Genomic DNA, 13748 nt, shown 5'->3' with positions numbered 1-13748 from the left:
GGCAGCTTTGTGTACATTTTATCCTGCTTTGCGGTCAAGGTTCTTTGTAGCTATGGAAACAAATAACTACAAAAACGCTTGCTTTGAAGAAAATCGTCCGGAAGCCATTTGTTGAATTACATTACTGTGCCTTACACTGCCATCTAGTGTCGAAGTAACGAAACCGATTGAACTAGTTTCGTTTTCTCCACTAACAGATGTCGCTGTACTAATTCAAGCGATTGTAACCTTTCTACGGGCAAAAGTTATTTGATTTGGCAAGATTATAATAACATGAATGATGTTTTTGTACTATTTCAAGTATTGAGACGTTTTTAAGACCTTTATTTGACTGGGTTTTATCAATGATTCTTGTTCCTTGAATAAGCTAAGACTTACTCCGTCTCAAATGGTCGGAAATGGTATAAGTATTAAAGTAATAATTTGTTAAATATTATTCTGCTAAATATAAAAGTAACACGAATGTTTTGGGTCTAGGTGCGCTCCAAAACCTTACTCTAACCCCCTCAGTGATTTAAAAATCGTGAAAAGATTTAAAACATAAATTGTACTCTTGCACCATTTCATGTTAAAATCAGTTCATATATTACAAAAAGTATACAAAATACATAATTAATACAAACATAGACGCAGTTACTTACAAATTTTCGAATGTAATAACAATTTATTGAAAATAATAAATATCAGAACACAACCCAACGTCCCACTTTGATTTGTCAAACTCATCCGGCCATTATCTAAAAACTGTAAAACTTGCAAATATTCGCAATAATATTACAGTGCGCTAATGCTGTAGTGTGAAAAATATATATTTACGTTGTAAAACGTAGTGTTTGTTATATAAAGTAGTATATAAAGCCGCCACCGTGGAGCCTCACATAAGCGGTAAGAAAATTGTTTGTTATTGTTGTGTTTACCGATTTTTCCGAAACGACGTTGTATTATTTTTATATTTTTTTCTATTTTATTTGCGTTATTACCAATCAAATATGTGTCTAAATTGTTAAAGAAGTCATTATTTTGCGTGTTAAACCTTTAAAAGACTTAATTTAAGGAACTGTATTTTAATTCCTTACTTTAAATACGGCGTTGAAAAAATATTAATTTAATAAGAAATTAATGGTGATTTTCTAATAAAAAAAAAAAGTAAAATCTTGTTTTGCGTCCTGTTTAAATATTTACCGGCTTATAATAACAGTGAAGAGAAACTGCAATTATTATATTTTTGGTCTACTAGTATGTTACATCATTACCAAAATGCATGTATAATCTAATAAAATAAAAATAAATTAATAATTTGTAAACCAAACCAAATAACATCTCATTGACCCACATTCATCATCTCCCGAGCCTTTCCACCTATGATGTTGTCGACTTCCATTCTAACCGAATGCAGCTGAGTACCAGTGTTTTGTAAGGAGCAACTGCCTTTCTCCTCGACCCAGTTCCCCGGCAACCCCCTTGGTTAGACTGGGTCAGACTTACTGGCTTGTCACTACCTGTAACGTCTGCCTAAGATTTTCAATGACAACCGAGACCTACAGTTTAACGTGCCATCTGAAACAGCCATTGCTGTCCAAGATATACTTAGAAAGTGCATTTTAGATTTGCTCATAAATATGCAATTTATTGCTGTTTGCTAGAGCAAGTTGATTAGAAGCACACCAGAAGAAATAATAATTGGTGCCATAGTGCCACACACCAGTAGGCTCTTGCCTCTTCTTCAATAAATTTATCATGAAACTTTCCATCTTCTTCCCGAAATTTATTTATTTACACTACTTTTGCAGTACATATCTACTTAGCACTAAAATTATTTATAAATAACTCATAATATATACACTTTACTTAATTGAATAGTTTAAGTTTTTAGTTTAATAGTGAGGACAAAAAAATTGATTTACATCTAAGTACACCTTAGATTACTTAAAGACAATCAAATTCAATCACAAAAACTATGACTTAATTATTTTATTAAACAAAAATATATATAAAATAAGGCGGGCAAATTGACATAATCCATGCCAACCGTCAACCAAATGAATGAACTGTACTTATCTATAGCATGAATCGATGAATGATGACCGGGAGATGGGAAGCAGGTTTGCGCTAAGATTAGTTTATCAATTGTGTTAGCACCCAAAACACAAGCTAATAAATAGCTTACCATGGACCTAACCAACCATATGTGAAGTAGTATAAACAGTTCACTCAATATTTCAGTGGACATGTGCACCCCCGACTCATGGCGCGGGGGTGTGGCGCGCTCGCCGTCACACGAGTCCGTCACCACCGACCTGTCTCTCTTCAGCGTCTCGTCCGCTGCTTCCGATGCCAGGGTGCTGAGGCTGCTGGCTTGTAAGGTAACAGCATTTCCATCTGCTAAAGACATACTATTTAATTATTATTTGTACGCCTACTACCCTAATCTATCTATTTAAAATCGACTCCATCCAAAGGTTGTCTGTAAGAGATTGCTTTTGAGCGATAAGACCGCCTGTTGTACTCACACGTATTTGTTTGTAATGTCCTCGTCTATGTTTGTTTTGGTGTACAATAAAGAATATTCTATCTATCTATTTACTGCTTTTGACGTTAAGAAGTGTTTGTATAGACATCAATTAAATAAAATTGTTTGACTTTGACTAAATGGCCAATTTTTCAATCATCAGTTAATGTCGAGGAATAAATATGGCGTTTTGTTACACATTCTGTTATGCCATTTTCAAAAGCTGTCAATAACATATACTACAGATTAAGCAAATAACTGTTATTATTATTTGTACTCAATTTTATAAAATGACATTTTAAATACTAGATTACAATCAAGATTAACCCTTTAGTGCCAACTCAAATGGAGTAAACACAAATTTCTTTTGTGCTTTGATGTTTAATAGTAAAAATGTATTTTTACAGGCAGGCCAGGGTCCCGACCCTTCACTCCGTGTGGCCAGCCCCAACCCAGATAGTAAAGCTTTAAAGTAAGTACTTCATTTCATTTCTGTACCATTTAAAAAATTATTTCATCAACCGATCTCACCAAGGGGTATTGAGTTGCCTGGGTAACTGGGTTGAGGAGATCAGATAGGCAGACGTTCCTTGTGGCACACTGGTACTCAGCTACATACGGCTAGACTGGAAGCCAACATAGTTGGGAAAAAGTCTCGGCAAATGAGGACTGAGTCAGTTATCGAGGTTGACTATGGGTTACTTTTCTATACTAATATTATAAAGAGAAAACTTTGTTTGTTTGGTTGTAATGAATAGGCTCAAAAACAACTGGACTGTTTTTAAAAATTCTTTCACCATTCGAAAGCTACATTATCCACGAGTAACATAGGCTATATTTTATCCCGGTAAAGGCAGTAGTTACCACGGGATGTGGGTGAAACGCGGGAAAACGGCTTGTTAGTTATATTTTCAGTATTTTGTTCCTTTTTAATTGACTAATGATATTATATTATTTTTTCAGAAGACCGTCATCCTCCCTCCCACTGGCAGGCACAGACAACTGGCGGTCCCTGCTGGCGGGCTGCGCAGCGCTGTGTGCTCAGCTAGGCCTGCGCCGGTCCTTCAGCGCCGCCGACGTCAGTAGCTGCCGGGAGCTGCAGCAGCCGCTCAGGAGGTATGAGCTTCCTGTCTCCCGCTGTGTGGCACAGACAACTGTCACAGCTGCCGGGAGCTGCAGCAGCCGCTCAGGAGGTATGAGCTTCCTGTCTCCCGCTGTGTGGCACAGACAACTGTCACAGCTGCCGGGAGCTGCAGCAGCCGCTCAGGAGGTATGAGCTTCCTGTCTCCCGCTGTGTGGCACAGACAACTGTCACAGCTGCCGGGAGCTGCAGCAGCCGCTCAGGAGGTATGAGCTTCCTGTCTCCCGCTGTGTGGCACAGACAACTGTCACAGCTGCCGGGAGCTGCAGCAGCCGCTCAGGAGGTATGAGCTTCCTGTCTCAGACAACTGCTTAGGATGCACAGGGTCTAATGCTGGTGGTGATCCTAGGCACTCACAACTGGCGTTCAGCAAGTAGGTATAAGATGCACATGGTGATGATGATGATGTCCTACTAGTTGATTATCGGCTACGGCGGCTGTTCTCATATAAGGAGATCAGCCGCGCTGTGCAGGACATATTATAGTTTGTGCACATTAGCTTGTACTGCGGTGCACTCAGTATTCCTTCACTCTCATAGCGCGATGCGACGACAAGCCGACACCACCGGAGAGATAGCACAAGCACCTTTATACAAGTTAATTCATATTTTAAGTATAATTTTCTCTTTTTATTGAAAAATGATTGCATTGATATGATGATATGTATAATGTATGACATCCTTAGGTACCTATGCATTTTCGATCACTTTTCTAGTTATTTCCTGCAACATAACATAATAAAAATGTATTGTTCTATATAACTTTCAGCGCGACGTCGGAGGTGGGTCTGTGCGCGGCTCTGGAAGCTCTTACCCTCAGCGCAGCATCACGTTCCTGCAGCACCTGGGTCGCTGGTGAGTAACCCTATGTAATCAGTAATAGATAGATGTGTTGCAGGGAGCTTTGTTCTTTACTGATTCTCCTTTCATTTATTTATTTATTTGTTTAATAAGGTAGACCAACGATGTTTTTACAAATTAACTTATTTAAACTAACATTTATCTTCCATACAATGCAAAAACGTCACTTTAAGGTGACGTGACACCATTCATTTGGAAAGTTATAATCATACTAATCCTATCTCATACTATTATATATCATACTTTCCAGCTATAACACTAGGAAGGGGTAAAAGGGGGCGTTTTGAAAAGTGTGTGTGTGGGGTGGGAAAGACTAGCCTATTTTCAAAAAACGTTTTTGGCTTTGGCTTTTGATTCTAGGCACAAACGCATCTGTAAAAACAAGACATACCCATTAGATTTTTTGTTACTTACTTATTTTAATAACCACTTATTTAAGGATAGACAATCTTGGTAATATTTTTTTTTTACTTCTAAAAAGAGTTGTATTTATTACAGAATTCAGTTAAAAAATAAGAAGCAGCTAAAACTCAATGTTGATTCGTAGTGGTAGGTTTTTTATTTGTTCAATGATTGTTTGTATGTTTGCGTAACGTCCTATCAAGTTTTTTTACCTTTTTTAGTTTTGTGCCTTCTCAAATGGGTTATAAACGTTATGGACTGCTTTAGCAATATTCTCATAAGATATGGTTATAAGTACTCCCGTGTGTATGTATTCCAGTGGGCGGGTCTCAGCTGCCGTCTCCGCAGCGCTCGCAGCCCGCGCCCGCGCACAGACCGCTGCCCACTGATAACAAGAAGGTATTACCTACTATCTATATACTTATATTATAAACAATAAACGTGTTCTATTTTCTACAGATCTCCATAACTCCTGATAAATTTAAAAATTTGCTTAAGACAAGTAACTTAGGCTATATTTTGTCCGGAAACTTTAAGATACTCAATACTTATATCAAATTGTGTTCACTATGATATATAGATATATTTTGATTAGAAACAATATGGAATAGGGCAAGCTTAAAGAAGTTGGAAAGTTTAACAGTAGCTTGTTACTAAATTATAATTATTTGATATAAGATGTTCCCCTGCGGTATACATGTGCTAATATGACTAGCTCAATCAATGCTTTCAATTTGATGAATTTTATTTCATGTCATAATTTTGATGTCACTTATTTACAAACTATGTAAGTAACTATGTATTTAATTACCAACAATTTATTCGGATTAATTTGCCAGAACTCCCCAAAATGATCCCTGTATACTTTCTGAATAATATCTACACAAGTCTGACATGTTCTGACATTGTTTGACAGGTCCGACAGAGCTACATAAAGCGTCGGCTTCTGACGACATACCGCGCGCTCGAACGAATGTCGCAGTCAGACTTCAATCTGGACAGACTCGAGGTAAGACTAGTTCTGACATTTAGACTATATGTTTAATTGTTGATTATTTTCTCAAGGATTTCTTCTGTTATTTTAGTTTTAGATGATTTTCATCCAGGTAAAGGACTGACAGAAATTGTCAACCTGTAGGTATTTCAATTTAAAGTTGTTGAGTGCGACCGAATTCAGACCCATTTTCAGAGACAACATAAACGTTAGTTTTTAAAAATAATACGTTTGAGTTGTCGGTGAATTTAGATTTCTCTAGGTATGTGAAGTTAAATACTGTTTTAACGCCATCATGGTATGGACCATCGCTGAAAATCAGTGTATGTAAAATCCTAACTAATATTATAAATACGAAAGTATCTCTGTCTGTCTGTCTGTCTGTCTGTCCTTTCTTCACGCCTAAACTACAGAACTGATTTGTTTGAAATTTGGTACAGACATAGTTTGGAACTTGAGAAAGGACATAAGATAGATTTTATTACAAAAAAAGATAGAAAAATAAATTTTATTCCGGACGTATAGCGCCATCTATTGGTCAAACCTAACATCTGCCGAAAGTCACTATTCCACGCGAACAAAGTCGCGGGCAAAAGCTAGTATATTATACACTTGATCCTAGCACAATGCTGAGCGTGGGGCATATTTTCAAGATACAAGATAGGTACTTTATTTGTTTAAACACGTGCTCGCGCAAGTTTTACATTTTAATTTCATTAGCTATATTATTTCTAATACAATTTCTGAACGCATCTTTTCTAACATTTGATACTTCCGCAACCGCACAGTATGAGTTGGCTATCCTTCCCTTTCCCTCCTATCCCGCTACAATACGCCAGAAAGAGAAGGAAGATGCGCCGCGCGCACCAACTCTCGCGACTAGCGCCGCAACGCTCCCGCCGTTGTATTCTGAAAACTTTTCGAATCACCGAAACACCGCGTTTTATGTGAAAATAAATGAAATAACCGCACCGCTTCATCTCAAACCGCATAAAATCAGTGTTAGTGTAGCCGGCACACAAGAACTAATCGTGAGTGACAGTGTATTTAACCTACGCGTAGAGGAAACAGCATCGCAGGCCTGCAACAACGTGCTCGTCCACCATCCAGCGCAAGTAAGTCCTTTTTCCTTTCAGCAAAACCCTTTAGCTTCACTCATACTGTGTCTCGGTTTGCCTAATCACCGACCAAGCTATTTTCCCGCACCCGCTGCGGTCCTTCGATACAGCCCACCACGGGTGGTGTAACAACACTGCACCACCAACACGAGTGTTCTTATATTTTTTTTAATTGTTAATTTATGTGTCTGCCATTCACGCAATTAAACATATTTTCTATCTTAAAGAGTAGGCATGTATTTATGTATGTACTAGCTTTTGCCCGCGACTTCGTTCGCATGGAATAGTGACTTCCGGCATATTTTTGGTTTGACCAATAGATGGTGCTATATGTCCGGAATAAATTTTATTTTTTATTTTTATATATTTTTTTTGAAATAAAAACTATCCTATGTCCTTTCTCAAGTTCCAAACCATGTCTGTACCAAATTTCACATAAATCGGTTCAGTAGTTTAGGCGTGAAGAAAAGACAGACAGAGTTACTTTCACATTTATACTATTAGTTAGGATGTGTAGTGAAGTTAAAGGATGGGCGTCTTTTGGGAGCTATCTGTTGCTATCTTGACCTTCAAAAAGTGCTGATTTTTCACCCTTTTTTAAATAAGTTTCTTTTATATACCTACCTACATATATATCTCCCAGGCGGCGGCAGTGTGTGCTGCGGGCGCGACGCTGTCGGTGCCGCCCGCGCGACATGCGCGCTTCGTGCACCCGGGTATGTAACACCTGTGACGTATATCTTACAGTTTTTAGGGGTTTCTTTTTAGATTACACATACTTAATTATATTATACTGGTATACAATACTACTTTTTACTTACTTACCGGTAGTTAAGAGCCGACAACTGCCAGACCTTCTATTATTGTATACAGGTTGAAACTTTGTATGTGCATCTATCTTACAGTAGGTATGGACGAAAGACTATTACGAAATATGACTGATGGTTGTATTAAAAAATAAGGAAAAATGAGCAGAAATGTCGTAATGCAGGTAGGTCAGGTGCTTTCTTCAAAGTCGAATTGTACAGTGGACGAGACCAAAATAGTTACAACGAGAAGTTCGGGTTCTTTGAGATATTTGTCAATGATTTTTGGTAGTACAAAAAATTGTAGGGTTATAAAAAGACGTGAAGAGGAGAAAACAGAAACGTTCCTCGCCCCCCTCGCCCGCATGTTGGCGCACTACTCACTTAGGAGAATTTGCATGTTTTAAATACACTAATAGTAGACCTACTGCATTCTAGAAGCGGCCCACCTGGCCCTCACAGCAGCAGATCTAGAGCGCGAGCGTGGTCGGCCGCTATCAAAGTACGAGCGCAACATGATGATCTTCAACTGGCTTCACACACTCGACGATGCTGCGCCATTCTAGGTCACACTACACTTATATATCCGTGGTGTTTGAGCACGGAGGCATTGATTGAAGGTACGTTTTCAAAAAAAAAAGGTCATCTTAAAGTAATTTCTGACTTTTCGAGGTTGTTTTGAGGTAATAACTGGATTTTTAAGGTCATCTTGATGTAAATGATGAGGTTTCGGGGTCATGTTAAGGTAATAAGTGGCTTTTAGAGGTAATTTTGAGGTATGGATGGGTTTTCGAGGTCATCTTAAGGTAATTACTGGGTTTTCGGGGTCATCTTAAGGTAAATGATGGGTTTTCGGGGTCATCTTAGGCGAATGTTTCGACTGGTAGCGGAAAATTCGAATATAAAAATGTTTTTTTTCGATGTTTTATTCAATATTTTTTTTAATGTCTTAAACATCAAACAATACTTTACAGAGAACTTATGTAAAATAACAGATATCAAAAAACTTTTTATATTGGATTTCTCGCTCATCGTCAAATGTCTAGAAATTATAAAACGCTACCTTCAGTCAATTCCTCCTATATAAAAAAAGTAATTTGTCTTAATACAATGTGTAACTAAAATCATTCTTGAACTTTATATTTAACTAAAATTATTTTTAGTTTCTTTTAGTAATTTTATTTAGTTTACTGTTTTCATAAAATAGTTATTATTTAAGTTATTTATGTAGATAAATAAGATTTTAGTAACACATTGTACATATATAAAATTAAAGAATATAGTGTAATGTGGAATTATATTGAATAGCTCTATGCTAGTCAGATGTTGATAGTTGGCGGTATGTTCACCAATATACAGTATATTAATAATATATACTGTTTTATATATTAAATATATGTATGTATGTATGTATGTATATATTTGTTACTCTGGGTTACGGATCGCAAGTACTTTTAATATCAAAGATAAAAGTATATAGTGGCCTAGTGGGTAAAGAACCAACCTCTCAAGTATGAGTGTGTTCGATTCTAGGTCAGGCAAGTACCAATGCAACTTTTCTAAGTTTGTATGTACTTTCTAAGTATCTTAAAGTTCCCTGTATAATTGTGACGACGAATAAAGGCCTAATTGGTAGATAAATTATGTTAAGTAACTTGTGTTTGAAATTAGTATAATTTTGGCGCGGTAGTTCCTTGGGAGGGTAAAATATGAATGTGTTTTAGAAGGCACGTTAAACTGTAGTTAAATTAAAGAATCCTAGCTGGACATCTTTGGCAGTTTTTGGCTTTCCAGAAGCCAAAAATTTGACAACCAGTCTTACCAAAGGGTTGCTCAGGTGACTGGGTTGAGGAGGTCAGATAGGCAGTCGCTCCTTGTGGCACACTGGTACTTAGCTACATCCGGTTTGACTGGAATCTGGAAATATTTTTCCCATTGATAAAAACTAGTCTACAATATTAAGAGTACTTTCTGTCCGTAGTTTTCAGTGGATCACCCTGTATAATTCAATAGAAATATAATATAATAGAGTTGAAATACAATACTTTATATATTGAACTGATCAATCAGAATTGCATTTAAAAATGATTGCCTAGACAGCTACACTGAATTACATATGGGCATAAAACAATAAAAAATACCAATATACTAAAACACAATTTAGGAAAAGAAAAAAAATATGGTTTCTTTTAAGTACATTCATTATGTTATCTTATACTGCAAGACGAATATATAACACTTTTATATATTTGGCAAAATAATAATATGAAAGCTCCATTCACATCACAAAATACTATATATTTAGATATATAAATAGATAAATAAAAATCATTGTAAATAATAAAGTTTGTATGTAAACGTGAAGTATCATGACTCACATATCCGATGCTTGTATCCAAATTATATAATAAACACAATTGGAGTAATTGTTCAAGAGAAAATTACACTAACAGTCGTACCACAAAAACTTTTAAACGTCTGTTGAACATTTGTCTAAAAAATGACAGATTATGACGTTGAAATAAGGTCTGTTTCGCAGCCATACTTTGTTTAGACAAGTGTTCAACAGATGTTTAAGTTTTTGTAGTAAGGCTGACAATGTTTAGTCCAGTCCAAGAATCTTTTGGTATGACTAGAGACTGGTAACTTGGTTGATTTAAATAATAGTAACAGCTTTATTAATATAATCTATTGATGTCCTCCTAGCCGATTATCGGCTACGGCGGCTGTTCTCATATAAGGAGATCAGCCAGCTGCGCAGGACATATTATAGTGCACAAGCATTTGCGCAGACGCAGGTGCACTCACTAATCGTTCTCATATAACAAATTGTACACATTCTGACAACATTTTTGCAAAATACCTAAATCTTTTACAAGTTGGTCTCCAGTCATATTTTTTAAAAGGTAGGTACACAAGTTTCTTGGTCTACTCATACAAAGTTCTGAATCGGATCTCATCAAATTATTAGGATATAAAAAACAATATATAAAATACAAAAATACCCACAGTTGCTTCCAGTTCCTAAGGGTATGTTTTGAATGCTAGCTGTCGACTGCAACTGTCGATCGCACTTGCAGTGACTGCATGAAGTCAGCCGCAGCTACTGCCGGGGCTGCGGGATTGTGCGCGCGAGTTACCGCGGCGCTGGTACATAAAAGGCCTACGACGGAGCACGACGGTTTTTAGTCAGTAAGAGTCGGACACTCCCTCAGCGCGCGTCACCCACAGCGGGAGGGGGCATTTGACGATTTTTGAAGTCGTTAAAAAAAGCTGCACTATTGGGGCTTGATTCTGTTAAGTTTACTTAAACGTCTAACTATGATTCAATCATGACTCAATTACGATTGAAGCGTATGTGGCATTCCGCTATTTTTCCTTTTAAATAAACGTTTTTATCCGTTTCTGTGATTCAATAATTAATCATATTGTCTGCAAATGATTTACGATTGCAATATGATTGTAGAGCAGACTACCGTATATACCAAATGGCAGACTACTAGCAAACCAATGGAATGTCACTGGAATACGATTAGGCTTATACTAGCTTTTGCCAGCGGTTTCACCCGCATCCCGTGGGAACTACTTCCCGTACCGGGATAAAAAGTAGCCTATAGCCTTCCTCGATAAATGGACTATCTAACACTGAAAGAAATTTTCAAATCGGACCAGTAGTCCTGAGATTAGCGCGTTCAAACAAACAAACAAACTCTTCAGCTTTATAATATTAGTATAGATTAGTAGCAGAATGCCCGCTAAGGTTAAAACTGCTACTGACATCCAATTTTCACATTATTAACTTAGCAGAATCAAGTCCCTGGTTTGTATGCATTTACATGAAACCGTTTTATATCGAAGCGGCAGCAGCACGTGCAGTCGCCCTCAGATATCGACCGATTTCATGCAGTCGCTGCAAGTGCGGTCGACAGTTGCAATCGGCAGAACATTCGAAACATACCTTAAAGATATTATTAACATTAATTTATTTAGTTGGTGATTATTAATTTTGAATCTCAATTCTGTTATTTATTGAAAGCTATTAATTTTAAGAGTACTATTTCTTGCCTAATTATGTATGTTATTTAATCTAAGTCAAGTAATGTCTTAACTACAGTGTGTTGCAAAAAATCGAACATTATTCTGAGATTGTATGTTTGTGCGAAATTTTTGCAGTATAGTGTACCTATGTGTATTAAAATAAGTCTAGTCTGATTATAAGTTACGAATGTCTTTCTTTGGAGGCTTTTTGTCTATTTTGTATTATTTTGAAAATATCATTATAATTGGTTTTGTAAAGTGATTTGACATTTGAGAGTGAATAAGACTAATTGCTGTTTGAATTAGAATAGATGTTTTGTGTGTTTTTGCGGTGGAAATAGGTCATTTTCTCTTTTTTTTGTCACTTTGCGCAAAATTGCGCAAAACTTTTTCATTTTTGCGCAACTTGCGCATCCCTTAAAATGTGAATTAAACAGATTAACCAACCATGTAAAGTGGTTATAAACCATTGCAATCAGTATTTAAGCTTGTTTTCACTTTAAATGACCTATTTCCACCTAAATACCGTAAATTGAAAAAAAAATCTCAAATACTATATGATACTCAATTTAAAACATAGGTCATGCGCCGGTGATTTTGCCACAAATATATATTTATTATTACTTATTATACAAAATCGTTTGTATCTTAATTTATTTCTATATGCACAACTGATCTATTTAACCAAAGGTTAGCCCAACCTTCCATATTTCTATATATATTTTTTTATTTGCTTGTCTGTACTTCTAAAACTACAGAGCCGATTTGAAAAATTCTTTCACTGTTGGGGCGCTACACTCTTCCCGAGTAACATAGGCTATATCTTATCCCGGTACGAGCAGTAGTTCCCACGGGACGCGGGTGTAACCGCTCTGGCAGGATCTAGTTATGCATGTTTTGTAACTCCTTTGGTTAAATAAATGATATTTTTGCTCATTCCTTCTCTGTGTGAGATTTGCCCAGCATTTGGACAATATTTGGGGCTTGTACCATAGTCATATAATTTATATGTACACATAAATAAATATAGAACTGTTGGTCGATTGAAATAATATGATGTTTATTATAATTATTAAGAATACAGTTAAAAGCTGGGTGCACCGTCGTTTCGTCTTAAATATTTTTTTTTATAGTTATGTATCATGTTTTTATAGTTAATTACTATAGTTAAAATAAATAATATTTACCAATGACTGTAACTTTAAAGACGAAACTACAATCTGGAAGTATTTTTATATACATAAGTTAAATATGTATAATACTTATCAAATTACTTTTCAGTTCTGTGGTGGACATTTTATTGACGACATTCTGGTTTCTGTAATTTCTAGTTAGTTTATTATTTAAAACAGTGTTATATATCAGTTTTATTAACTTAACTGTTGAGATAGGCGGCGGTGCATTCGGCGTCACTCAGCAAGCATTCCATATGTCTGTAAGATAGAGCCGTATTTGTAAATGTTGAATAACATTAAATAAATGTAAATTATTGAATATTTGCTGTTTTATTTATTAATCACTCCTACTTACAGCCTGCTCTCACTTGCTCCACAAACTTCCTAAATGTAGACCCATTTGTACCACCCCAAGCGTAAAAAATGCTTTGAAATTAATAAAATTCTTCCCTAAGCTCCAAAACTTTGTAAGTACAGACAGCGCAGAAATATAGGGACATTAATTTAAGGAATAAAAAGGATGGTGACATAAACTATCCTAAAACCTTCTCCCGGGTCTAAGTTACCTCCCCTCGAATTTTCAGCCAAATCGGTCAAGCCGGACGGAGGAGGTATATGCGTTTAGGGTGAGAGATGTGTGTTTGTGCAAAGTAATGTTCCCTCCTATCTTTTAAGCTAATGATCTGATTTTGAGACAGTTTTCAA

General features: G+C 36.4%; 1 protein-coding gene across 1 annotated transcript; it reads left to right on the top strand.

Moving 5' to 3' along the window:
* Positions 1-681: 681 nt before the first annotated feature.
* LOC110382436 (uncharacterized) lies at positions 682-13362 on the top strand. Its single transcript, XM_064043042.1, has 9 exons — positions 682-885; positions 2224-2363; positions 2917-2981; positions 3473-3625; positions 4419-4504; positions 5232-5311; positions 5829-5921; positions 7668-7740; positions 8269-13362. Exons 2-9 carry the CDS (start codon positions 2229-2231, stop codon positions 8394-8396), a joined length of 813 nt encoding a protein of 270 aa, XP_063899112.1. The 5' UTR covers positions 682-885; positions 2224-2228; the 3' UTR covers positions 8397-13362.
* The last annotated feature ends 386 nt before the right edge of the window (positions 13363-13748 follow it).

This window comes from Helicoverpa armigera, chromosome 30 (genome assembly GCF_030705265.1).
Source record: "Helicoverpa armigera isolate CAAS_96S chromosome 30, ASM3070526v1, whole genome shotgun sequence".
In the NCBI taxonomy this organism is placed as follows: Eukaryota; Metazoa; Arthropoda; class Insecta; order Lepidoptera; family Noctuidae; genus Helicoverpa; species Helicoverpa armigera.
The sequence above is the reverse complement of the archived record's forward strand: the minus strand, read 5'-3'. Positions and strand labels throughout refer to the sequence as shown.

What these genes read in the sequence shown, in the direction of transcription:
- LOC110382436 (XM_064043042.1), top strand. Translation starts at nt 2,229, where the DNA reads ATGTGCACCCCCGACTCATGGCGCGGGGGTGTGGCGCGCTCGCCGTCA. An exon ending in TGAGGCTGCTGGCTTGTAAG is followed by an intron (nt 2,364 to 2,916) that starts GTAACAGCATTT and finishes GTATTTTTACAG; the next exon opens with GCAGGCCAGGGTCCCGACCC. An exon ending in TGCGCGCTTCGTGCACCCGG is followed by an intron (nt 7,741 to 8,268) that starts GTATGTAACACC and finishes ACTGCATTCTAG; the next exon opens with AAGCGGCCCACCTGGCCCTC.